The sequence below is a fragment of the Aythya fuligula genome, chromosome 2 (genome assembly GCF_009819795.1).
Source record: "Aythya fuligula isolate bAytFul2 chromosome 2, bAytFul2.pri, whole genome shotgun sequence".
In the NCBI taxonomy this organism is placed as follows: domain Eukaryota; kingdom Metazoa; phylum Chordata; class Aves; order Anseriformes; family Anatidae; genus Aythya; species Aythya fuligula.
The window spans coordinates 17,492,557-17,520,529 of record NC_045560.1 but is presented as its reverse complement, the minus strand read 5'-3'; the positions used below and the strand labels follow the sequence as shown (position 1 = coordinate 17,520,529).

The following is a 27,973-nucleotide window of genomic DNA, read 5'->3' as shown; positions in this document are numbered from 1 at the left end:
GTGATAATACCTTGGGCAGGGGGGCTTTGCAAAGCTGTAGAGAGGTTTGGTCAGTGACACTGACTCATGTTTTAACACCCAGAAATGCAATAGAAATGCTATGAAGTGTAATGGAAGCATGAGAGTTTAAGTTGGAAACCAAGTGGTAAAAGGTGGCTTGCATGGGGGCTGGTTCTACTCTTTAACAAAGTTAAGGGAAAGCTTCCTTTCTCAGGATAGGATTGTAGGCATTAAGGACTGTTCCTCAAACTGTCATATATACAGGCTACAAAGTCTTTACACAATGAACTAAATATTCTCGCTTCATAAAGCAGAAATATTACAATTGCACTTTCATTTTTGGCACTTAACCACTCCTTGTTTGTATTTAAAGGCAAGATCTGCAACACTGCAGTCAAATTATCAGCCTGACTCCTCTGTTAAGGTAAAACACCGTTTGTTACTTTTTAGAAAAAATAGTGTGAGAACAGATTAGATGAATATTTTTAGCTTTCTTAGTATGTGCTTTTCATGTTGTCTTTTCCTTGACTAGGGGATAAAAAATAATCTGTCTGAAAAGATTATTTGCTAGGTGAACCTTTTTTCTGATCTTACTACTTTTTTCTACCTTGATACTATAGCATTTGAAGTGTTGGTGAAGCATACATGTGGTATTCTGTATGTGCATGCAGATTGCTAACTGGAATTTCTCCCGTTTTCCTTAGAAACCTTCGTGGTGGCCCTTTGAAATTTCTCCTGGTATTTTAGCTTTTGCAGTTGTATGGCCGTTTATTGCCCAGTGGTTGGTGCATGTATATCTTCAAAGAAAGCGAAGGTAAAGATGTGCATTCAATAGGTCATATGTACTTTATTTCATCTATTGATGACCGATATGAAGTGTATCACCTTATTTAGACAGACCTAAAAACTGCCTTCAGGCATAAGGATAATGCAAGGGTATGTGCCTGCGCCGTGTCTTTGACAGGATATCTGAAACATGAGGTCGGTATCAAAACGGGGAGCCTGCTGATCATTGCTTTGATAAATGCTGTTTCCCTGAGTTCTTTGCTTCAGGACATCTTGCTCAATGTTCCATTCTATGCATCAGTGACTGATAGCTCTGAAGATACAAGGCTAAAGCAGATCGTACCGTTGAGTCCTTGGTGTGGTGATCATAGGAAGGTGTGTGTCTTAGTCCCACAAACCCAAGACCAATGCTCAACAAGAAATTCTGGAAGCTAGTAGCAGTGCCTTGCATTAGCTGGGACTTCTAGGAAGCGACATGCATAGTTTTGTTCCCCTTGACAACTTCCCAGTGTAAGTAGTGGTTAATTTGACTCTCGATGTGGTATGCTCACTAAAGGCAACTTAGGTTAAATCCATGAAGTCTGGTGTAGAATAAATAATTTCACAGTGAGTATACATGAGAAGTTATGGCTGGATAACTTGGAGGTTATCTCCATGACGTTTTTGACCCCCTCACTTCCAATGTCCTCTTGAGCCATTTTCACTGCTTGCTGGACTCCCTAGTTCCCTTGTGCCATGAGAAAACTGTCAAATATGTTAGTCTCATCTGTCACCTGTTATTTAACATTTACTAGCAACTTGCTCTGGTATTCTTGTAATGTCTTGTTTCACTTCCTTCAGCTAGGGAACACTTGTACTCTCATCTTACCTGTTTCTCAACTTTTTAAGCACCAGAATATCAAGTAAAGGTTGTCAAGTTGGTATATACTTAAACCTCACACCTCACTTCAACTTTGTGTGCTCTTACCTTTTCCTTATAAGGTTTTTCTTCTGTCAGTCCGCAGAGAGTCTGCATATGTGTAGATATTACTAGAACTAACTTAAATTGTAACTTTTTAATGATTAGTTTTCATGCTATTGTTTTCTCTTGTATGGCAAATCACAGAGTCAGAGAATGGTTGAGGTTGGGAGACCTCTGGAGATCTTCTGGTCCAGCCCCTGCTCAGGCAGGGCCACCTAGAGCACCCTGAGCAGGATTGTGTCTAGACTGCTTCTGAGTATCTCCAAGGAGGGAGGCTCCACACCCTCTGGGCAACCTGTGCCACTTTCACCCTGACAGTGAGAGGGGTATCCTGGTGTTTGGATGGAACCCTCCTGTGGTTCAGTTTGTGCCCATTGCCTCTTGTCCTGGCACTGGGCACCACTAAAAAGAGCCTGGCTCTGTTGTCTTTGCACCCTCCCTTCAGATATTTACACCCAGTGATGAGATCTGCCGAGCCTTCTCTTCTCTGGGCTGACAGTCCCAGCTCCCTCAGCCTTTTCCCCAGTCCCTTCATCATCTTTGTGGGGTTCTCCTGTATGTCCACACCTTACCATGGCAGTGTGAAGCAGAAAGGAAGGATCACCTCCCTTTGACCTGCTGGCAGCATTCCTCCTAACGCAGCCCAGGACACCAACGGCCTTCTCTGCATGCAGGGCACGTTGCTGATTCTTGTCCAACTTGGTGCCCACATTTTCCTCAAAGCTGCTTTCCAGCTGGGTGGCCCCCAGCATGTCCTGGTGCCTGGGGCAAGACTTTGCACTTTTCCATGAGCTTCACGAGGTTCCTGTCTGCCCGTTCGTCCAGCCGGGAGATATTTGTCCAGGTCCCTCTGGATAGCAGCATGACCCTCTGGCACGTCAGCCACTCCTCCCAGTTTTGTGTCATCTGCAAACTTGCTGAGGGTACACTGTGCCCCATCATCCAGCTTGTAAATGAAGATGTTAAACAGGACTGATCAGCGCCCTCTGAGCCCGGCCCATTGAATGGTAAATGATGTAACGCCCACAAGGGCTTCACTCTGCCACCTCTGCCAGGACGTACCCAGTCTCAAAGCTGGCATTGATAACAGGGATGTTATTTGCATTTTCTCAGAAACCCAGAAGTTTCACTATTAAGGCTTTTAGGCAGTTCTGTACATTTCTTTGTCCTCTGCACTGATAAACGGAGATTTCAATTTCATCAGCAAGAAAAAAGTTCATTAAAGTCATGTTTTTAGGATCTGATGTGACGTTCCTGTGAACTTTAATGCTTAGCTAACAGCTTTAGAAGAGATGTGTTTTCTCTCAATTTTCCCTTTCTAAAAATAAAACCTGCAGTTCTTGGAAGCCTTTTTCCATCATCCCTTCTGACCTCTGTAGCACAAATTGCGAGCTGTTTCTGAGTCAGTTCACAGGGTCGGTCAGAGTTCATTTCTTAGAAAAACACACGTTCCACCAGTTGTCCTGAGACACTGCTCTATGTGATGCAGAGCTGAAGCGAATAAACAAATGGTGCATGACTTTTAGTTTGGATTTGTCTGACTTCAGCTTTCATCCACCGGATCTTTCTAGACCTTTATCTACCTGACAAAGAGGCCTTGATGTGTCCGTGGGCACTTTATTGCTATAACCAGGCCACCTTTTAATTCTTCTTTCACCAAATGGATGGAGCAACTGGAATCTCATGTTAAAGTTGTTTTCCAAACCTGAGGTGGGTTTTGTGGCTCTTCCCTGAACGCTTCACAGTTGATGAAAATTTGAGTTCTGGACACCAGGACTCGTACTACAGGCTACTAGCAGTAGTACCTCTGAGGGAGACACAGATAGTATAGCCTCAGGCAGTCCTTGACGTGTTCACCTCGACGTGTTCACCTCATCTTTATACAATCCATGAATCTCAGGAACAGAAGCAACGAACGTTTCTGTTCTTCAGCCTTCCTCTTTGCTTCTGAAGAAACGCTCCCATAGCCAGAATTTAGGGACTGTTCCCGCATCACTTTCCATCTCGAGTTTCATCTCCTGTCGCCATTGGCAGAAGGCTATCAGTACACTCAGAGATCAAATGGAATTGTGAAACAAGATTCCTTCTCTGTTGTCCCATTGCCAGTTTCAGCTTGTACTGTGAAGGTGTGTAAGCTTTTAGGCAATCGTTGTGCATTCATTGCCTCTGTCTGTGTTCATTGGGTTTTACAATACACACACCGCCCTGGAGCAGAAACAGGAGTCTGCTACCCGGTGAGGTAACAGCATGGAGTTTGGAGCCATGGCTGCTAAAATCTCTGCCTGTAGTAGAGCAGCTTCCGTGGGACGGGAGGTGAGGAAGCCTTCCCCAGCCTGCATGAGCTTTGTGTCTAGCTCGTGCCCCTGGGATGGGGCAGCTCAGCTCGCTCTGAGCACTCATCAAGTGTTAACCTGGCTCCTAACCCTGCCTCATACCCTGTCTGACTCCTTTAGGGACTTAATGCTGAAAATCTGGGTACTTGCATCCATAGCCCTCACCAAAGAAAACCCAACTCCAAAAGCAGATCAGAAATAGAAGTACATTTTTAGTAATGATTGAGAACTTTTTAGCTTCAGCTCGTGATTTTAGAACATTCTGATTGCTTGCTTTCTGGAGCCACTGGAAAACAGCTCATAACTGCAAACCACTGATGTGGTCAGGCACTATTATCTTCCTTTACCACAAACTCCTCTCATGTTCTGTACTGGAGGAGGCAACAGTAATTAATTTCATCTGCAGGCGAGAATCCTTAGTGGTATTTTGTACACCTTGGTGCGAGTGGTGCTAGTTCTGTCACCTTGCAGATTGTTCTGTAACTTGAGAAGGCAAATTTCCAGGTATTTCGAAGCAGTGGTGCATTCATGGGTAATCATTCACCTATAACCTTAATTGATTTATATATTTAGATAAAGGAAAAATCCTTTCATGATGTTAAATTAACGTACTTGTTTCTTCTTCTAGAAAACAGAACTGAGAATTGATGACTTGGCTCAAAGACTGCTAGGAGAAGATGGCCCTGGAAAGCGAAGGAATTCTGAATTCTTACAGAACCTCAGGATCTGGGATGATGTTCCTTCTGTTATAGTAATATTTGTACTACCTTTGAGCTGAACATTTAAGAACTAACATTATTGATACTTGAATGATTCGCTGCTCCTAGGTTACGAATAAATTCAGTAACTCCATCCTTAAAACCACACGAACATTAATTATTTTGGAACTTGCTCGTGGATGGGCCTTTAGTAATTACTAGTCTTGCTGATGTCAGATAATGGAGAAAATATCTTTGTAAAAGAATAAGTTAATAATACGTAAAGCTGTCACTTCAGTATAGAAATAATGTTACAATCAAAATATCCTTACCTGTTTTTCCACAGGTTTACATACTACAAGATGAAAGCACTAATGAAGTATGAATTCAATACCTTGTAAGCTGTTGGAAAAATACAATATAGCTCTTAGGAATTCAGCTGGTTATTTTTGCTGCTAAACCAGTGTGAGACAAATTTCCTTGTAAATTGATCAGAAATGAAGTGGGATGCTTCAGTTATCCTTTAAGATTGTAAAGGAGGTTTTTGAATTGTTATGTCTTGGAAATTGGAGCTGTTAGTAACAGAGGGATTGTCAAACACAAGTTTGCAAGTGGCGTGATCCATCTAAAGCAAGGGATCCATCTAAAAAGGCTGCACCTTATATTTTTAATTTTCATAATTGTATTCTTGTTGACAACAGTTTGTTTTAACTGAAATAATGCATAGTAGAGGCACAAGGTGCTTCAAAATGAGATGAAAGCCAGCTCTGTAAGTATATCTCTGAGATTTTACAAAGCTCTGTGCATTTTAAGTTTTCTTCTGTCAGTTTATGTCAAATTGAAAAAAAGATCTTATCTATCCCTTATCTGTTGTACACTCTTCCACGCTTACATTAAGAAAAATATTAGTTCTGCTATATTTCCCTCTTATTCTTCTACTTTCTTTCAAAACAAAACTTTTAAGCTAATTTTGGTACCAATTCTTTTTCTTTAATGGAGTATTTATTAACCAGGATACAGCCAGAGTTGTGCATATGTAGATAGATCAATGCATATGTAGCTAAATTGTCCAAATTTCTGGGAAAGAGAAGTGCACTAAAATTAAACTTGACAGAAAATGAAGACATTCATTTGCTATAAAGAAATAAGCCATCACATAACCTGTGCTTAAGATTTGAATCTTTAGAAATGTCACCGTATTATTGATGCACTTTCATTCTCCATCTGCACTAAATATTGCAAATCATTCTTGAGGACAGCTATTTTCTGTCCTTCCTGAAAATCTTTTTATAGTTTGAAAAGCATTTTTACAGCTATACTGTAAAAAAAAAAAAAAAAAAAAAAAAAAAGAAAGAAAAAAAAATACCACAGAATTTAATGTTTGTCTTACTGGGGCAATTATAATTTAAAGTCTTTTTTTTTTTTTAATAGTTATTTTTCCTTATTCTGATTTTCTTCTTGTAAAGCTGAATTTTGAAATAAAACGATCAGAACATCTGTGAAGACTGCTGTAGTGATCGAAAAGTTTCATCTGCCAGAGGTCAGTTTTGGCATGAGATGTACTGAAAACTCAGGTTTGAACAAATCTTATGCTGGAAGGGAAGTTCTACTGTGACCTGAAGCCATTGTGCCTGTAGCTTAAAGTCCTCAGAGTGATCGATTTAATAAAAAACCAACAAATTCTTATATGGGAAGGATGCTCTAGCTTGAAGGTCACTTAAAAACCACACAAAACTGGTAAACCCTGAAGCAGCACGTCTTCTGACAGGATGAAGCACCGCAGAGTGCCTCTCCCAGTTGATAACCGTGTTACGTGTAGGTGTCCAGCTTCTAGAGATGGTACAGACATTCCCAAAGGTACTTAACCGTTAACTTCCCACTGAAATAAATGTAGGCATGTGTTATCTGTGTTATTTATTAATGTTTCAATAAATCAATCCTTTAATATTTTGTATTTAATCTTGAATTTTCTTAATGGCTGGTAAATGCTGCACAGTGCTTTGGTGGTGCAGAACTCGTTGGCTATGTGTTGAAGCAGCAGCTGTGGTCTCAGGGCTGTAACAAAAAACAACATCGCTTCTGCAGCTCTTCACTTGTGACTCCTGCCAGGGCCTCAGCGGGTACAAGCACCTAAAGGTCACTGTAACTGGTGGCCTGGTGCAACTTGGATGGATTTCTAGTTAGCTGATAGTGCATCATAAAGGTAAGGGGGAGATATTTGTCCTTTGCCAGAGGACCAAGAGAGCTTTGACTTGGAGATGGTGGCATCAGGAGAGCACTAGCACATGTTGTGCTAGCTGCTACTCACCTCAGAAGGGCTGGCAGGCAGAAGGGTTTTGCCTGGCTCTAGGAACAGCTGAACACCTGCTGCACTGTTGAAGCAAAGGTGCAGCAAACGTCCTGCAGCAAATCCAACTTCAGCTCAGAGGACAGGCTTGTTGAAAACACAAAGGCATTCCACTGTGTGAAGCATTCAGTCAGGGACTCTAAAGAGAGGCAGTTCTTTCTTTTTTTTTTTTTCCATTTACATGTAACATGAATGCTTTTTAAGATGTTTTCTTAAGATGTTAGTGCAGAAGCTTTTGCTTCCTCCTTAACACTACTTCCCTACTGATTCTCAGGATCTTCACTGGGGTGGGGAAACAGGGATGGGTTCCTTTGCGTAAAAACAGGCACCTGCTCCCCTGTACACACCTGAGAGAGGGCCAAGAGCGTAAGGCCTCTTTAAAGACAAAAATACAGAAGTAGGCAAGAGCAGGACTGCAGTATTTTATTATTTTATACACATACACACACACACACACGAAACTGTGCAAAGTATTTTTTTTCAAAATTTCTGTAGACAGAAAAAAATAGTTTACTAGAAGAGTAACCAAACGTGAAACCTGAACATGCTGGAACAGGAGCTTACCAGCTCGGGAACACATCGGCATTTCAGTGCTTGGGCATCCAAAACTTGTGCAGTGTTCAGGCAAGCCTAACAGCAAGTTAGTGGTAATTATTGTCCAAGAGTGCTATTTCTGTGGTAAAAACTGTAAAGATCAGGGATTATCACTTCTCCAGCTGTGTAGTAGCAGGTCAACTGTCCTCCGGGATATCCTGGATGCTACAGTTTGTATGTCCATTAGGCACATAAAGCGTATGCCTTCCACGACACCAGGTCAAACACTCCAGCTGTTACAAAGGATAGGCCAGAGCTTCTAGGGGCCAAAATTTTGTTCCAGCTTACACAAATAGTTGTAATTGATTACTAATGGGAAGAAGCTTTAAAGCACTTTCAGCTACATTTGATTACAACTCTTCGTGTTTTTCCTGGACTATTTTAAAAGTCAAGCAGAAAGTGTGGAGAAAAAAGTGGCATTAAGGGTTAACAAGGAGGTTCTCTGAGATGACGCATGAAAACGCATGAAAAATACATCTAGGATACGCCTTTTTATAAAGCAAAAAACCCCACCACACATATAATATTCAACTCCAAGTTTGCTATGAACAGGGTAAATACAAGATATCGAAGAGAATGGGGAATTAGTAACCTTCAGTGCTAATTGTACACAGTTTAACAGGTGAAGACAGCAGCGGACATATGCTGCATTTACAACTATCTAACATTAAACATGCTGATTCGTCAGCTGGCTTATTTATGGTCTACAGGATTTATGGGTTTGTATTGCATTTTAGAACTATGGTAGAAGAACCATAATTTTATTTTAGAAGGTTTGAGGTTAAGAGCAAAAGGGTAAGTCAATACAGCTCTTTATGCACAGTGTTTTGGTGCTCTGCATAGTTACATTTGCATTAGATTACTTAGTCTGACTTCTGGGTGGTTCTGTAGCTCCTGGCAGTTGGTTAGGGAAAGTTTAGATAGAAGCTTACTTGACTTCTGCAGCTGATTAAGAATTATTTCAAGGAGTTAGAGGCTATTTGTCTTTAAGATGTCATACCACTGTAACTACTCCCCATAGGTATGCGCTATATACACACTATACTGAAAAATGGGAACAGTCTGTAACCATTTGTAAGGGTCTGAACAACAGTTGTGGTGCTCAATTTGCATGATTTCCACAGTTTTAGGGAGTATTTTTCTCAGCATGAAACTGACATTCATTCCTGTAAGACTGGTTTAAGAAAACTAAACTGAAAAAACAACAAACCCACACACCACATAAATTGCATAGTAATTATTTAAATCAAGGATATTTCTTTTTCATTTTAAGGATATATGTATTCCAACTATACACAGGAAAAACTTGTGTTTTCAGTAAAATGGCAAGCTAATGAACTTCTGATCATTCAAAGAATGTCATCTATGGATCCTGCTACAGTAATGTATTGTATTGATTTCCTTGCACATTTTCATGTAGCATCACTTTCAGTAAGATTCAACAATTTAAAAGTCTTCAGAAACTTAAGTCTGTCACGAAGAGAGTGAGAGTCACTGTATGTTGGACACAGCCTTCCACGATTCTGTTTCACTACGCAAAGCACCAGCTCTAGGCATGATAAACACTGAGCCATTAAGAATTAGCTCCTTAGGTCTTTTGGAGAACTCCACTCCCCCCACCAGCCCCATGCCTTTCCCAAGCTATCTGAAAGGAAAGCAGGAAGCCTGATGATGGAAATCTGAGAAAACACTGCTCGCTGAATCTTGTCTTCCAAGAAGCAGGGCAGTGAAGAGACAACTTAATTCACCTGCATGAAGGGTCAACTCAGGAAATTCAGAAGTCACTTAGCAAAAGTTTGCAAAATGCCTGGCTTCTGGCATATGGCCACTGGCCGGCACCACTGATCTTAATTTAAGAACTACAAACCTGAAAAATAAATCTGCAGGAAGTTATCTGAGAAAGCAATACCTACAAAAGAAAAATATTAAAGAAGATAATTTAAACAGAATTACCTACACACAACCCTTTAAGATTTCAGAAACGCAAACTGTGTTACATTTTAAGAATATATTTAAAAAAGCTTCCCTCTAATTAGAATATACAATACTGAATATACATTTTAACTCAAATTCTTGTGAAATCTCAGATCCGGTTGAGAGTTTACAAAACAGTCTGTTAATTTGCAACACATTATAGTCTTTAACATATAGCAGCTTCAGTATGAGTAATACTTCACTTGTTGGCCAACACTCAAGTGTGTTTTGTTTTCTATCATCCGACATGCCCAAACACTCAGCATTTTCTATTTAAAACAAGTAATTGCTAAAATGTAGGCCGTTCTGTCCATCTTCCTACAGCATCAGCTGTTACAAGGCAACAACTTAAACAGCATTTGTCTAACAGAATGGGCTCAACTCGACTTCCCCTACACCATTTGTCCAGGGAAGGATAATTACCAGCAGAACTGCCGTCAATCTTTACTGCACTACACGTGCCATGTATATACAGCTGAGTTAACTTTGATCAACGCGGTCTTAACCCTTCTGGAGGTAAGGCAAACAGAAATAAGACATTTCAATGCTGCAGTAAGGTTTCAGTTGTCCACTGTGAACAGAAACAACGGTTTTGCACAGTGGTCAGAAGACAAGTCCCAAGTAGTCGGTATAGCGAACCACCACTAGGTAAGTTACATTTAGATACAATGAGCATAAATTTATGTCCTTTCCCTGTTACTGTAAAATAACTTCCCACATCCTAGTCACAATTACTCATTGCTATTAAAAAAAGCTCCCACTTTTGCCAAGGCAAGCGTTACTACCCCTAAAAAATACAACACTCCGGCCTCTCAGTAAGGTGCAGTGACATATGAAGTAGCAAGGCGGAAGCTAAGTTTCATACAGTAGTTTCACTTCAGAATACAATAATAAAAGCAGACTGGTAACTTAAAACACTCTAAATTTGTCAAGGACACTTGGTTAAGAACATACTAGTGTTACGGAACAATCTGAAAGTGTGCAAATAACACGCAGAGTTCACTTATCTTGGTGCTATAGGCTAAATCCAGACACAGTCAGGTGCTGAGCGTTATTCCTAGCCTCAAAGTACGAGGTATCAGTTTCATCATTGGGCTGAGGGATGAACGGCATCGTTTGATTCTGTAGATTATCCCAGTCTACTCCATGAAAGAGGGGGTGAGGTTTCAGTTCTGAAATAAATGTTTTTATAAGCATTAGAAACTTCCTTCTGCCTTACTGTCTAACATCCCCCCCTTTTTTTTTTTTTTTTTCTAAATTCAACACAAGTGCAAGTTTTAATTAGATATTGGTTACCCCCAACAAACACAGAGTGGGGTAAAGTTTTCACAATAGAGCACCACACAAACTTTAAGCAACACTTCAAAGTCAGTTTCTAGTTTTGTGTAAATCCTGTGCGGAGTAAATGTGTGGGAGCCAGTCCTACCCTTCACCCCAGACCACCCACCTTTTGCTATCCCATGGAATAGCCCTTTTCTGCTTTGTACAGTCCCCAAATCATAGCTTTCTACCATCAGCTCAGGGGGATACAAACCTACGTTTATCACCTGTACCCACAGACACCAAAAGCTGTCAGAAAAAAATAGGACAGGTAAGAATCGCATTTAGGAGGTGGAAGTTTGCTCAAGACAAACACTCACTACAAACTTTAAGTCCATACCGCTGGCTTTTAGCTGTTAGGAAGTTGTTAGCTGTTAGAAAGTGTCAACCCTTGCTTACCATTCCTACATTTCCTGATCAAATAACATGGCATGATATTAAAATTTATTATAGACAAAAGACAAGATAGCAGAGGGTTAGTCTTCTAACTCCTAATTGATTCAGCTACTACACTCACATTTCCGAGAACTTTAGACTGGAATAAACCATTATGTCATCTAAATATAAGTTTGTAGGCACCACAGGCAGTTAGATTTTACCCTATTACCCAGGCTAAGGACAATAAATTAAAATACACTCAAGACAATAGATGCTTTTTGGCGGTCATTAAAAGGCCAGAGAATTCCCTGTGACATTATGAGCCTCATTTGTAAATGTGTTCCTACTCTAATTTGTACTGGCTTTATTTCAGCTCTTAGCCTTTAGTCTGAGTAACCATTTCCATAATGATTTGTTCTCCAGCGATTCCTTTGGCAATTCTCCAAGATTTTGTCCCCTTCCTAAAATATCTCACCCTATAGGTTTCCTTCCCTGTTATCAAATTCATATGAAATATATTCCCTGTTACAACTGCAAGTGCTTAAGTCCCCATATAAGGGAAAAATATACCATATACAAAGTGCATCTTGTAAACAACTCTGCCTTCCCTGTGCATTCAAAGATAGCCTGGTTCTTAAGAAAAAAAACTATTGAATTATCTTTTGAAGGATGCTTCTCTACCGAACTAGAGAAACCTTGATTAAAAGCCTAAAATCAGTTTAGTCTAAATCCCCCAAGCAGATGTTATTGAACTGGAAAACAGAGTGAACTTTAGTATGTCAAATACTGAACATCCAAAGAAAAAAGTGTTAAAAAACCCACCCCAACCTCCCCCAAAACTTTCCTCCTTCAAAAGGAAATACAGAAAATATCCCAACTTGCTAAGTATTCTGGCATTATATATGAACCTTAAGCAGGCAATAAAATTTATTGATGTAAGTTTCAATAGGAGGACACCACGTTGAAAATTTTAATTAGTTATAAAGAACACAAACAAAGTTTAATACTAACCCTTCAGTCCAGCTCTCTTAGCACTATCAATTGTTAGAAGAATATCTATTGCATTTTGGGCATTATCAGACAATTTTTCTTCACCCTCTGGCCAGGGAATATCTACAAAGATAGAGATAAGTAAGTAACTCAAACCATACAACAAACTTTGAAAAAAACAAAAACAAAAAACAACAACACATTATCCAATTACTGAAACAGATTACCTCTTTTCAAAATGTTTTGGAAGACTTGTGTTGGTGTTTCATCATTAAAAGGTGGAATTCCAGTCAGAAACTCAAACAGACAAACTCCAAGAGCCCACCAGTCTACAGCAGCACCTGAGTGAGAGAAATTGAGGCTGTTACCATTAAAACTATTTTCATGTATTTGCAAGCATATGAAGATTAGCCACAGCAAAATTTGAAAGTGTTTGTATCCTGCAAAACTTCTTGGAAATGAAAGAAGAAAAGATTGTCAACTTCTTGACAATTATGCAGAAGATAAAAAGTATTAAAGGGCTTCTTTAAAGTCACCCTGATCCTTAATTCCTCACAGCTAATGCCAGGGTTTACTGATAATAACAGGGGTGCTGATTCAATTATCAGCTCTTCAACATAGAATTCAGGAGCTGACTTCTCCACAAGCTGCTTTTTTTTTTTTTTTTTTTTGACAGGAGAAAGTTGTCTTAGATAACTCCTCTAGTGTCTAGATGAACACTTCATGTTTTAACCCCATAGCTTACTCTCAGTTCTTTGAGAACATTCCAAGAATTCAGAGTTTTAACTTAATTTTCATTTGCCTAAATTTATGCCAAAAATATTGAAGGCAGCTTGCAGGGACGAGGCAGCATGTGAAAAACTGGAATTACTTTCCATCACGCTGAAGCTGATTAGGGCAATGTGTAATTACTAGTAATCTCTCTCTCCTTTGTTATTAAGTATTTTTTCCAAGTTCTGGATTTTATAAAATTAAACCATTTAAAAACAGGCAGGCAAAGCAGTCCCAAACACCACTGCATGCGCTGTAAGCTTTCTGCATCTTTAGGCTGTGCCTATACCACTGTATAAAGAGCAGATGCCAAGCCTGCAGCAAAAAACTGAAACAAAATTAAAGTGTAAATTTTTAAAGCTTTTGTATTGTTATTAAAAAAAAAAAAAAAAAAAAAAAGCATTCTCAGCCATTTCAAAATGACTACTTGACTAAGTTTAGAAGTGCTGGAAACTGTATAATTAGTAATAATGCACTTTTAGCAGCTTTTAACAGCAGTTTGAGTGCCCCACCAAGCTAAGCACATCAAAGCAGTGAGATCACATCCATTGGTGTTAGAGGTATTTGGATGTTCAAATAAAAAAACTCCCAGCTTAGTCAAAGTTTAATAAGATCACAACTCTGAACAAAGAAGGCAGGCAGGTTTCAGTAGCACTTTTCTACCTCCTTCCCCAAGTTTAGCTAAAGATACTACATCCACTACTATAACCTTGCTAAGTCATTCCCATCAATACTTGAAGACAGGAATAGAAATACCAGGCCTGAAGTATCTGAGAGTTCTTCACATACACAAACTGATTCAGACTGACTGTACTAAGTGAAAAGGAAACAAGGAAAGTATCTCTGGTTTATTTCCTGTTACACAAGGTCTTCAACAATGCTGACATTACTCCTGAAGTCTAGGCTCACATGTGATTTCTGATAGCATAATCAGCACTACTGGCGATTCCTGGATCTTTTGTGAAGGCACCACACATTATGTGAAGTGCACATCGGATGTAACTTTCTACAGAGAGACACTGTTCACCCGAACAGTTTTCTCGGAAATTGTGATCTACTCATACTTTGACTGTTCAGAGTTGCACTGAGCTTTCCTTTTCTATGCAGTACACAGCAAACTCACCAGAGATCAGAGTCCCTGCATATGAAAAGACAATGAAGCAAGAAAACATTACAATTATTGCAAAAAACCCTAACAAAAAAAGCATATCAAAGAATATCAAGTGTAACTCAAAGTTTGTTTTTATAACTTGGTGACTCAACAAAACTAAAGTTAAAACTAGATTTTCTACTTATAACTTTGATGCGTTACAAAACTATTTTAAGATCACAACTTGGTTTACAAGTCAACTTGCAGCCGAGTTCTGCTGTGTCCAACTATTGCGTATATACATTTCCAACTATTATCCAGTTTTAATACCCACCAAAAAAAAACAGGATTCCTAAAGGGAAGCAAGAACTACCATGTGGGTTTAGTAATTTTCTTCTTGTTACAGTCAAATTTGTTGAGTCTGTTAAACCTTTTCATGGAGTTTTAGTTAATGTATGTCAGCTGCATACCTCAGGGCTTTACAAAGAATGTTGACCTCAATGGAGATCTGATAGTAATATCAGTATAATTTCCCTGAAACTGTTAACTTTATAAAAAAAAAATGTGAAAAAATCTAAAAGTATATTTACAATTAGAGTTTGTTTCCATCTCAAACATACAGGTGTACTCAGGGATATTTTCGTTGTTGTTAGTGACTCAAGCATTATTTTAGACTTTTTGTTGATCTTAGTTGAGCTCAAGATTCGAGCCAACAAAATCTGTGCACTTTAATGCTGTGCTATTTCATTTTCTTATAGTATTTTGCAGGAAATATTCAATGGCTACTACTGTCTACTTTTACGGAAAATCCTGCTAGAAATCCTGAATTTCACAAAGTCACTCAATTCAAGAATAACTGATTTTAACACAACTTTATAAACTTGTCTGAATGCACATAACACTTCAGAATCAACAATGTTGAATACAATGAAAACAATTGTAAGGTTAATCCTTTCATATTAAATTTACTATTTTTTTTTTTTTTTTTTTTAATGAATCTCTAAGTACAGGAATCACAACTTGCTCGTTCTGACTAAGCAACATAAAGGTTTCAGGCTGCCTAAGCACGGTTTCCAATACATCAGATTACCAGGTAGGACCATGCCAGATAGTCCAAACCTTCAGTCATGAAAAAAAAATGAAGGAGCTGCTGAGGCAAACAGCCATCAGTGTTTGCAGAAGCTAAGCACTAGCTTAAAGAATTCACTCTTGTCCTACTTGACAGGTTCAGAGCTCTACATTTCTAAGTCTTTAGATATGTTACCTTTTTATGGATTTACAAAATCCATGGCTTTTTTGTCTTACCATGAGGCTTTGTCAAAAGCAGCTCAGGTGCCAAGTAGTCTGGGGTCCCCAGGATGCGTTCACCTTCTACTGGGGCAGCTCCTCTTCTCACACTCTTTGGGGTCCTAAATGGCGTGCCAGCATCCCCCTGAAGAGGTGTCTTAAAACAGGCAAAAAGAAAATTTTGTACGTCAAACCAAACTTCAACTCCTACCTTCAGGTTTAGAAAAGGCTATAACAGTTGAGGATTAAGTTTAAAATCAAGTACATGTTACAAAACGTACATTCCCTGGAAGTGTGTGAAACATGCCCCTATTTCTTTCCCTCAACTATCTTGAAGCATAAGGAATTAAGCATTGCTTTTTCTTCAATAAACTTTTCCCTAAGCTCTTTTCCCAATGTCAAATCCCCAAATAACATCTCAAAGTTCAAGTCCTCTTAACTTTGAATCTGAAAATGAATAATTTACTAAATATATTTTTATAATATATATATAGTCAAAATAACATCCAATTTGAGCACGGTTCCGCAAATATTTCATAGATCTGTAAAATAATGCATGATTTGTTGCCTATTAGAAACACTCAAAATATATTAAATGAGCTGTTCATTCTTCAACCTGTACATCTATGGGATGCATAATGCCTGCAGATGAAATTCTGCTCAGGTTAGACTTAATGACTGTTTAAAGCTACACAAACCTTCTGAAAGTATTTTGGGACATAATTTGAAGAAACACAGACAGGCTAGGAGGTAGGTCAGTAACTCTCCTAGCTGTAAGGCTGACTGCACTGACAGGTACCCACTAAGGCGTGGAGAGACTGTGAAACTATCTTACACAGACTCTTATTCTCTATTCGACATTATTCCCTGAATTCTAATATATCTGGTATAGTTTTGGTTCCAGCTTCATTTTTAATACAGTAAAGATCAACTCATAAAGATCAACTATACCATACAGGCAGGCTACAGAATCTACTACTAAACCAGAAAAAAAAGTAATCATTTGGTAGTGATGTTGTTTTAAAAAGCATCACTAAAGTATAAGAAACATATTATCCTACTCAAGTCTGAAGCTAGAGAACTAGGTAACGCCATCTGCTTCTCAGGAGATGAAGTGCACTCTACCCTGACTCCAGTTCAGCTGAACACAAGATACATTTCATGGTAGATTAAAGTTTTATGCCAAAACAGAAGCAAGCAATTCAGACATGAGAAGTCTTTCCCCAAAATACTATTCTGAATGTCGCTTTTTGTACACAGAATCATTCAACACGCTTAACAGAACTGCTAAAACATTTGATGGCAAAGGCTTTAAAGCCTACATCAGCTTAAGTAACCAGACAAAGGCTTTATAAAGCTATAGGAAAAATAAAACAGGAAATATGGATCAACATACATACTTTTACCTTTCCCACATCTGAGATTCTAACTTATTGCAAGACAATTTATTTGCTACCAATAGGATTAACAGAATCAAAAGAAAAACTTCATAACCTGCAGACAGGTTTCACTGTTGATGAAAAAATGGGTGAAAAAAGGATAAAAAAAAAAAAAAAAAAAAAAGAAGCAGCAGGCATAGTAGCAATTCCTAGCAGCCAAACACCATTTACAGACTGCCTTGGGGTGATGCACACGAAGAAAAATCAGAAGACATCCCCTTGCCTCAGGAAACCTAAGAATAGCTCACAGAAAGCATCAGTGCTCTAAGAGGTGGATGAGACAGTAGAGCAGGCTTTTTGTACCAGCTCACTGTAAGAGCAAAGGATTTCTCAGAGAGGCAGGCAGATGTGTTGAACAATTTCCAAGCCATGATGTACAGTTACTGCTAAGCTCTCACAGAAATGAAGACTTCAGCCACAAAAGTGCAATGAGTGAAAGCACATCAGCAAAAGCTGTCTTTGGCAGATTACTTCAAAGTACATCAACTTTTCCTTAATTAACAACTTAAAGAATAATTCCAGGTCACTAACGTTTGATGCCCATGCCAAGTTTCTACGTGTCTCCTTGTATACCTGATAGACTCTGTACGGTCTTCCTTTCTGCAGCGGCGTAATAGCTGTTGGATAGGAGCCACTACAAGCAGGTGAAAGATCCATTATGTCTAAGGAAGCCATGCTACACGGCTCAGACACATTGGAGATGTTAATTGGACTATTGTAACTTCGAAAAACAACAGCGTTTTTTTTGAAGAGATTCAGTGTTTTCATCGTCTTTTCTGAAGGAGAAAATAATGTGTCAGGGTAGGTTTCTTCGGTGTGTATTTGGTGATTATCCTGTTCAAGATGTAACACCTTGCAGTCCTGGACAGTATCTGCTTTCTCTCCATTTTCTGAAGCACCTTGGGAGCTAGGTGATGTTATTAGCATGCCTTCTGCTTTTGGTTCCTCAAAGGAGAGGTCTTTAACACTTTTATCCAAATCTAAAAGCTGCTTTTCCAAATGGCTTTCTGTAACAGACATTTCAGGAAGGGATAAATCAGAATCTGCACTCAGGATTCCTAAAGGTTTTTCATCATCAGCACACAAAAAACTTGAGTTCATGTACTCCTTTTTATCCTTTTCATGATTTGCATCCAGATCACACATAAGATTTTTGGCTATATTTGGACTGACTGATTTTTCTGCTCTTTGCTGCCTGCCAATGAAACGATTAATTTCTTCCTTGCTTTTGCAGGTCTCCTGCAGGCACCCATCATCACCGAGCATTAAGGATTCAATTTCTGTTGTCAGACCTGTCCTTTTGTTTGCTGGAAATTCGAAGATCTGACAGCCACGTTTATATTCTGCATTGCTTTTCTTAATGTAGTTAAGCTCCTGACAAGGACTAGTGTCAACTAATTCAAAGCTTCTTTTCACACCTGGTTTTTCAAAAATTTCTTCTTCTTTGATAGGTTTGATACGATCATTCAGGCACAAAGGCGACTGTTGGTAATTGGAAGTTTCTTCTACAGCTTCATTAGTCATCTCTCTTCTACTTGCAATGAGTTTTTCTTCCCAACTCTTGTTTTCACAAAGACATTTTCTTACTATGCCTTTCACATCCAGTGTGGTCACAGGAGTATCTGTTATATCAGAATGTTCAGTTCCCAGCTTCTGCCTGCTGCCAGAATCATTGCTGCTGATGGGAGAAATAGCAGACTCCAGTTCTTTTTTCTTAAGAATTTTAGTATCTTTGCTATTCAGCAATTCTATATTAGAAAGGAGATCTGACTCGCTGGCACTTGTTTTGCCTTTTGTAGAATGGAGTTCATCTTCAGTTTGCTGCAAACGAGCACATTAAGTTTTGAGTATCAAGAAAAAGAAGATCACAGCATTACAGAAATGTGTCCTTGAAAATACCTTATTTCTACTTTAGTAAAGAACAGCAAGTTAGCAAACATTAGTAGTGGTTATGAAGAATAAGTACTGATAAAAAGCAATACATACTGCATCGGAAAAGAAAACCTAAAAGAACTAGACTAGGGAACAGCTTTCATAATTTGGCTTTTTTGGCTTTAAGGAAGAAATAAGCTCGCTACACTACAATGGAAAATGCAGTGTTTTTAAAAGCCTACAGATAAAGAAATATAGTGATTAAAATTCTATTATTTGTGACTATTTTATCTTAAGCCACAGGAAAGGAAAAAAAAAACACATCATAGCAGAAAACCCTGCCATGCTACCCTGACTGCCCTGTAGCATGTTATACTCTAGAGACGAAAGGAAAAGGTAGTATTACTACTATTTTGGTAACAAAACTAGAAACAAGGCCTTGAGAAATGGCTAGATAAAATACGTTTAAAACAACTTATAATACTTTGTTTTGCATGATCCATATAGGAATTGCAGCAAAGGGCTAAATAACACCCCAACATTTTCCTTTAGGTCTCATATTTGTCTGTGCAGAATTTCATTAACAGTTTAAAATAAGAAAAAGAATTTTGCATCAGCTATGACTCGTAAGTACTAGTGGGAGGCTAGCTGGTACAAAACCCTTCAGTAATATAAATGGTAACAGACTGAAGTGTTCTTTTGTACATTTTTTTCTCCTCTTCAAGATTTGTCTTCTAAAGAAATTCTTCAGCCTGCATGCTGAGATAATAAAACTAGAGGTATACAGTCAGCTTTCAGAGAGCCAGAGCTGGCAGCACTGCCTAACTTATGGGGAATAGAGCTAAACCACTGCCTTCCAGCCAAAGCCTTCTTTCACCCCTTTACAGGAGGTTAAATGGCATTTGCTTTTCCTGTTATATTACATGGGACTACTATTTGCTTAGGGTTAAAAAACAGTAACACTAGACAGATCCCAAACTCCCATTCAACAAGGATTACAACCAGCATTCCTTCTCCAGCAGGAAGACTTCTCTGCAGTTGAAGTAACTGGGGGAAGAAGTAGAAGAGAGGCGCAATACCGCACATAGAAGTACGAGCTGTTTTAGTTTGTAGTGGTAAGATGAAACAGTCCTGACCTCTACACCTCTCTCCCACCTGGGGCTGCTGTAGCATTCTGATTCCACACTTGACAAGTATGTGTGGGACTGACTACTGGCACTGGAGGTACCAAACCTTTTTCTTGACTGAAGCAGAGCAGGAGTTAAACTTCTCACTGGCATCACAGGAGTTAATGGAGAAGTATCAAGACCTTGAGAGAAAAAAAAAAAAAGTATATACAGATATTTATATTGGTATACACACAAACCTTGATCCAAATACACAGACTGTATAAACTAGCTTCACAGTATGTCAAGATTGCTTTAATATTGTTTTACTAAATCACTTTCAATTGAAGTACACAAACAGCTGATGCAATTTGTGTAAAATCCTAAAGACAAATCTTGAATTAAATAGCTGTGCATTAAAAAAAATAATCAAATGATGGCACTAGTAAGTTAACTGAAGAAGTGTTAGTACTTAAGCACTAGAGGAATAGTAGACAACAAGACTACTAGAAACACACCTTTATCAAGTGGGTCTAAATTATTCATGTAGGATTAAAAACCAAAAGACAGATCACATGATAGCAAAGAGCGTTGCTCAATACACGATTTGGTATATTTACCTGTTTTGAACAGTTTAGCTGAAAGAGGGGTGTTTTCCTTTTCTGCTATAGACATGGGAGAATCCACTCCATGCGGACTGTCAGATGCAATACTTGAATTGGGATTGATTGGCATTTTCATTCCAACAGGAGTATACTATCAAACAGGAAGAAACATACTTAGAAGTTAATGGAGCTGGAGCAACGCATCCCAGATTGTCAGTGTAACTTTATACATTCTTTATTAAATTTGCAACGGAGCTTAGCCATGAGCATTTACCCAACTTTTATTTTTAAATCACAATTGGTACTCAGCATTTTGAAATATAGTCCAAGGGAACCACTCCAGAACTTCAAGGTACTGAAAAATATACAGGTCATTCTACCAGCTGGCAGAAGCAGCGTAAGAATAGCCTTACTCTTCCTATTTAAGATAAGGAAAATAGAATAACAAAGTACTTCAAAACCAATAAAAATTACTTACAAAACCCAGAGAGCTGATAAGAGACAACAGTTGTCCTGGAGTACGTGAGTAGTCATGTTTTGGCTTTGCCATTGATGGTGTAGTAAGGATATCTATCATGTTTATCTCTACAAATGGATTTGAAAAAATTAAGCAGGTCAGGTTCACATTGACTATTCAGCTCTATTTTCTGCTGCTTGAAAACAGCGTGTTCAGATGCTGAAGCAGTGACCTACAATCTTCTGCTAGACTAGGCTCACTTCTTCACCCTCCTCCTGCACGTTCCATTTATTTGGGTAAGCTCCCAGTTCAGTTCGGAAATTAATATACACAAGGAGTGAGAAACATGCACCGAAGGACAGACATAAGCAGAGATACACCAAGAAAAGGCCAGAATTACTCATTCACTCAAGTTCTCTTAGTGGATTTCATAGAAACTTTGAAATCCATATCCCTTAAGAGAAATGGCTCCAGACCATTTTTCATACACCTTTGTCCCAAAGAATAAAAATCAGCCTCAAAGTGCAGTGCACAGAACACTTTACTAGCATGCACTCCGTCAGTACTTACCTACTAAAAATCAGGTATTAGTGTAGTGTTTGGGCTTATTTAATTGAAAGCTGTCTGCTACAAGGATGCAAAACATTCAAGAACACAGAATTGTGTCCAAAAAAACACTAACAAATACAACCAATAGGATAGGGATAAATCTTACCTCTGTTCAGAGTAACTCTGGAAAGCCCAAAATCTGTCAGCTTTATGTGGCCCTCATTAGAAATGAGCATGTTGTCTGGCTTCAGATCCCTGAAGATACGAATATAGTTGCAGTCAGCAAAAAGACAACCAGGCAACATTATGGAAGTCACCCAACCAAAACCACATAGTCCAAAACACTCAGAATTATTGCTGATTCTCAGCAGTAAGGTGCCTCTCAGCCAACAAAAAGTTCCAGTTGAAAGGATACAGCAATAGCTAAAAATGTCTGGCTCTAAATATTGGACAAATGTCTCGGGGCTTGTAATGCCACCATGCGTGTCACATCAGTTGCACATTCCACTACATGGAGGGTTTAATAAGTGCTCTTGATGAGGACTACCACAGCAACATTTACTGTTATGTGTAGCTCCTACATATAAGAACAAGCATGATAAGCAAACCCCTAAAAGAGTTCATGTGTTCTCTGCAGCTCTACTGAGTGCAGCAAAGAATGCTGTCACTACCAGGAGAGCATTCCAGCAGTCCTTGTCCTTTGTCCTATAGTTATGTACTTGCAGTATCCAGAGGGTTCCTGAACTAGCAGGCACTCAAATGACACAGGTAGAAAGGGGTCTTAGCAGGCAGTAAAGCAGTGCTAATACAGGAATGCACTGGGGAATGGAGGGAAGGAGAAAACCGTGTATATTTTTGTACTAATGTCCACGGATAGGTTTTATTTTTGGTGATTTATGACATTGCTGTAACGTACACATGCAAAAACCTTCAGGAAACTCTAGCAAATGAGGCCGCTGTTACTACAGAATGGCTGTCAGTATGTGTTTGAGGGGAAGATGGAGACAAACTCCACTGACATTAAGTTCTCAATTGCAAAACAAACAAACAAAACCCAAACATGTTCTATTTGGTTCTAGCTACTTTGCAGTGGTTTTGCTGAAAGGGATCATAACTTCTTCATAACCAATACATAGTTTGTCTCCAATAAATAGGAAATAGCAGTCTGGATGCATAATGGGCCTGTTTTGCACAGCAATACTTGGCTAACATAAAAGATGGATCAAAACACAACTTTAGTCAGAAATCCATCACTGGCAATGCATGCCAATGATCCCATACTCCCTGAAGAGCAGATTGCAGTTGCAGTCTGCCATACACATTCCACAAAGAACAGATCTGCAGACTGCATGTCACAACTTACACCATAAGAAATATATGATATTACATAACAAGTACAAATAAATAAAACAGGCAGGCATCCTGAATGCATTCATCCTCAGCAGCAAAGTAAAGGCCATACAGTGAGTGAGTAATGACGGCAATTACATTTATTCAATGAAACTCATGATTCATTCTACTTCGAATTAACAATAAATAGTAAACCACAATAACCACCATTGTTAAACTAAAAGAAAAAACATAGTTTACTTACTTTTTATTTTCAAATGATTGAAAAACCCAAACTACCAATTCTTTTTTATTTAAAAAAAAAAAAAAGTTTTACCTGTGGATTATCCCATGTCTGTGAAGATAGTCAAGAGCCAACGCTGCTTCAGAAATATACTTCACAGCCATTTCTTCATCAAAATATCCATAGATATGGAGAAGAGATTTGACATCTCCACCAATAAGGTACTCCATCACCTGCCATACAAATATTTAAATATAACATTAGAATATGTTTCAAATTTGCAAGTAAAATAAAAAATAGCTTTCACCTCCAGGTGAAAGCTTGTTTCAAAACGCAGAAGCTCATAGAAGCTTCCCCATGGTAGCTTACTTCATGTTCCCACACAAAGCTTTTTACTTAGATATGACAATATACATTAGTATTTTATACTACTTGCCTAGCTTACTTTCTGTAATAAACTTTTTAATTAACTTACAGAGGATTTTTAAATTATTTAAAATAATTTGCAAAGCACTTCCATGATACTCAAGGCCTGAACACCCAAACCTGTTTTTAGACATTAATATAGTTCTGCACTCTATTTTCAACACTACCATATTTTCAACACTACCATAGAACACCACAACCAATTATTTACTCACCAAATAGACATTATTAGCTGACTGAAGCGAGTAATATAAGTGCACAACAAAAGGACTTTTACTAAGAGCTAATGCATCCCTCTCTGCCTGGACCTGGTGAACCATGTTTTTATTGATCATGTCTGCTTTTTTCATCACCTGGAGAGGGGAAAAAAAATAACCAAGTAGATGAATACATTATTTCCCTATGCCAACATGCAGTTCCAATTCATTTAGCTTTATACTTCAAGCTTGCATGTGTATGTCTATATATATAAAGCTGTAGTTTCATATAACAGAATTCTAAGATTGAAGTTATTAGAGAACATTTTTTATTGGTCCTTTTAATTCAGTCTGAACAGAAGTCTGCATACTCCAGAAAATTAGTGAACAATTTGTATCTGAAGTTCAGCTGCCCTGAGCAGCTTGTCTGCAATATATGCAACTTAGAACCAGGAAAGAATATCCAATACTTAGAAAGAGCATTGCTGACCAAATCTTCCCATCTCTTCTGAGGATGCAATAACTGACCCAAGGCTTGAAAACAGAGTACAACAGTCAGCCATGCTATCTTAGTATCAAGCGAAAGACAGCAGCTGCTACTAGCCTCCCATTCCCAGCCCAACTTCACAGAGAACGCAAGTGAATTTGTAGTTGAAGTTTACAATCAAGTCATCCACCAAACATTAGTTTTCTTGGGAAGAATTCTCAAAAGGCAGGCAATTTATGATGAAGAAATAAACTTAACTACGAATTAGGTTCTAGTTCATGTACTGAATTACCCCATTATATATTGATGCTCACTCAATATTAATCTTAAAAAGAGGCATAATAGCACAGTTGATAGGTATTTAAGTATACGTTGAATATTCATTGGAAATTCACCTACCTCCAACATCTTTGGATGGGATATGTATGGTGACATTAAAGCCAATTTAATTTCTCTTCTACATGCCACACAAATTATAGGTTGAGTCCACAGCTATCACCACTATTATTGGATTTGATAATGCATCAGCAAGACCTAAGTGCAATTTGATACCTTCTGCGTAAGCATTAACCTTAACTGTACAGGTATTTAACATATATTTATATTAACATATGAATTTTGTAGCTGTGAGCAATCCATAAGCTTCAATGTGATATGGATAAAGGATTTACAGAGAAGTTTTTCAGTCATAATACTCATAACAACATTTTGTACGATGCTAAAGCAATGTAATTGAACCACTTTTCATGCAACACAAATGACAGCTGAATCCACACCTACCATCATCATTGAAGTTGATACAAATAAAACCAAAAAGACATATACAGAATGTATCAAATTACATTTATAAAATGTTGACCTTAGTTTTACAAATATTCGGCACACGTAAATGTTGTAGCTGCAATCAATCCATAAACTTCATTGCAACAGCAATTAAGGACTTCACACAGAAGCTTCTGGGTCATAACACATAATAAAATGATGTAAGTAGACGCGCATTGCTTTGAAGTATAAAACTCCTTGTTTTACGCTTGCTTTGTGTGCTACGAGCCTGGTTGTTAACCTTTGACTGCAAAACGAAGTTTTTACGACGGAGAAGCCTGTTTTTTTCACCCTGCGCGCGTTAAAAACGCAACAGCTGGCTTCCTCAGACGTGCCCTCAGCGGGGCCGCCCTGCCAGCTCTGGCAGACCGACACTGCCGGCCGGTGTGCGGGCAGGGGCCGAGCAGCTCCGGGGCTGAGGAGAGCCCCGGGGGCCGCCCCCTCACCTTGACGGCGTACAGCCGGCCCGCCTTGCGGCCCAGGTACACCTTCCCGAAGGCGCCGCGGCTGATGGGCTTCACGATGGTGAACTCCTCGATGGAGGGCGGCCGGGGGACCTCCACGCGCCTCGGGCCGGCGGCGGGGCCGTTACCGTCGCCGTTATTGTCGTTGTCCTTGTCGCCGCCCGGCCGCGCCTCAGCCGCCGGCTCCCCCATGCCCGTGGCGTCCCGCGCCCATTCGAAATGGCGGCCCGCCCCGTGACGTCACCGCGGGGAGGTGGCTGTAATGGCGGCCGTAACAGCGGCCGTAATGGCGGCTGGGGCGGGGTGAGGCGAAGCGAAGCGAAGCGGCTGAGGGTGGTGCTGTGGGCAGCGACCTCTCTGTGGCGGCCGCTGATCTGTTGGCCCTGCTCGAATCCGCCTCGCCGGCGTCCGCTGCTAACGGACTTTTTTAGTTTTGCATCTAACCACAGGGAATGGTTAATAAGGGGTTGTGAATGGTTAACAAGTGGTTGTAACTGGCAGGAGCTGAATAAAGTTGGCTGAAACGCTCTTTCAGGGTTTCACAGAATCATAGAATTGTCTAGGTTGGAAGAGACCAACCTCTGACCTAACACTAACAAGTCTTCCACTAAACCATATTGTTAAGTTCAACACCTAAACGTCTTTTAAAGACCTCCAGGGATGGTGACGCCACCACTATCCTGGGCAGCCCATTCCAATGCCTCACAACCCTCTCAGTAAATAAGTTTGTGAGCGCTGTGTCGGTGCCTGCATTTTGGAGTGATGGGTACCTGTAACCATCTCTAGCTGGACCTAGTGTCTTGTAATCTCCTCGTTATATAGCCTTCCTGGTTTTATCAGAAGCACCCCTTGAAAATTTACTCATTTTCATATATAGCAATTGAAAAACAAACAAACAAAAAAAAAAACAAAACAAAAAAAAAAAAAAACCACCCCACTCTGTTCTGTTATTTGGTGCTGTGGTTTTTGTTGCTGTTCGCTTGCTTGTCTTTTAATGAAAATTCATCATGACAAACTGTCAAAGGTCATTGTTAGTCCATGTAACTGATTTCTATCAGTTTCTGATTTCCATCTAGATTTCTCATTTGGAAGTAGGTTGGTACTTGGAGGAACAGGTGTCCTCTGGATTTCTGTGGGGCGCTAAAGGTGTAGGAATTTGAATGCAGTGTGACCCATGAAGGAATTGGAAGGTAATACTTATTTAGAAAGAAACAATGGATTTTGGTCCCACATGCTCATTTTCAGTTATGCTTCATGCATGTGTTTTCTCATACTTGCATATTGGCAAGCAGCAAGAGTGAAGTGGTGCAGTTAGGATCACTTGTGTGCAACAGCACGCTGCCTGTCAAATCCCCCCTACCACTGCTGAGTCTTTGCTGTTTCTTGGCTTCCTCTGGACTGCTGATGACAAACTGCTTTCTGGGCAGCTTTTCTATAGTCAGGAACTACTATGTTGTGATCTGTTGTCTCCCTCCAATTCTTGTTACTTCAGCTTCCATTATCCTCAGGCAGGGTTGCCATGTGTTTGTTTGCTTATCTCCATCGCTACGTTCTGCCTTCCTGTTGTGGCAGTAGGAACGGGAATAGCATATGCAATGCACTGTGACCTTGTGGCCACCCTCCTGTTATCAGAGGATGGCCTTCTGACAAGCCATCTGTGATATAGCCTTATCAGAGCAGAGGCCTTCTGCTCTTAGCTTTAAGGTCATCAGTGTTTACCAGTTTTACTGCTCTCAGCTGTTCTCTTGTGTTTTTTTATCCTTCACCCTGTTTTTTTATTTTGCCATCGCATTTACATTGCCGTTAATTAATTTCTACTAATCATAATTGCTCTGTTGCAGTCTTAGCATTGGCAAAAAGCCGTCCCCATAAGAGGTTAACACAGAACTATGGGTCTCTAGTAGTTTGTCGCTCTTTCAGATGCATATATCACTTATAATCTGACACTGCACACTGAAGTCTTGCTTGTACTTGTGGAGTGAGAATTTAACTTGCAAATGTACAAAACAATCTTTTAAATAAGCTTTCTCTAATGTTATCAGTTTATCATTGCCTGTGTTTGTCATTTAAATTGTCAGCATTAGTTTAGCTGTCATCTCTTGTCAGCAGCAATTTTATCAGAAAAGCAGAGCTGACAGCAAGGAGGGATTGCCCCTTTTGATGGCATCACATTCTGGTGGTCACGCCCCTTGTGGGATCATACAGTTCATCAGCATGTTACTCCACTGAGCCAGCCTGGGAAAGGACCCTCCCTTCCCCTGAAGCAATATCAGCTAGGTAGAAAACTAAATGCGGTGGATCCACATGAATGTTGATTGCCTTTTTTATATTGTTGGGTGAGGTTTCTACCAAATCATCTTGCTGACACGTGTCTGTTATTGTGTGAGTGCTAGTGGAAAGCAGCTGGGAGATGCACGAAAGCTAGGGGAGGCAGCACTGTGGCTTTG

At 39.4% G+C, this 27,973-nt stretch overlaps 2 protein-coding genes across 3 annotated transcripts in view; one reads left to right on the top strand and one right to left on the bottom strand.

Moving 5' to 3' along the window:
* The window catches only part of ACBD5 (acyl-CoA binding domain containing 5), a 29,321-nt gene extending 23,228 nt beyond the window's left edge, over positions 1-6,093 (top strand). For both annotated transcript variants that reach the window (XM_032181615.1, XM_032181614.1), the window contains 3 exons: positions 374-424; positions 705-814; positions 4,709-6,093. In XM_032181615.1, the coding sequence (XP_032037506.1) occupies positions 374-424; positions 705-814; positions 4,709-4,721 (174 nt within the window). In that variant the 3' untranslated portion in view covers positions 4,722-6,093. The remainder of the gene's footprint in view (positions 1-373; positions 425-704; positions 815-4,708) is intronic.
* Positions 6,094-7,639: 1,546 nt separating this feature from the next.
* On the bottom strand, positions 7,640-25,557 carry MASTL (microtubule associated serine/threonine kinase like). Its single transcript, XM_032183445.1, has 12 exons — positions 25,509-25,557; positions 23,772-23,909; positions 23,224-23,363; positions 21,724-21,812; positions 21,030-21,136; positions 20,567-20,702; positions 19,977-20,149; positions 17,542-18,789; positions 15,548-15,686; positions 12,609-12,722; positions 12,403-12,504; positions 7,640-10,865 (listed from the first exon to the last, which is right to left on the bottom strand). The coding sequence occupies exons 2-12, from the start codon at positions 23,904-23,906 to the stop codon at positions 10,708-10,710; spliced, it is 2,541 nt and encodes an 846-aa protein (XP_032039336.1). The 5' UTR covers positions 23,907-23,909; positions 25,509-25,557; the 3' UTR covers positions 7,640-10,707.
* Positions 25,558-27,973: the final 2,416 nt, after the last annotated feature.

Excerpts from the sequence above, each read along its gene's own strand:
- MASTL (XM_032183445.1), bottom strand. The coding sequence starts at position 23,906 with ATGAAAAAAGCAGACATGATCAATAAAAACATGGTTCACCAGGTCCAG. Across the intron at positions 21,137-21,723 it reads CAGAGTTACTCTGAACAGAG|AGATAAACATGATAGATATC; the intron begins GTAAGATTTATC and ends ATCCATTTGTAG. Across the intron at positions 20,150-20,566 it reads AGCTAAACTGTTCAAAACAG|GTCTTGATACTTCTCCATTA; the intron begins GTAAATATACCA and ends TTTTCTCTCAAG.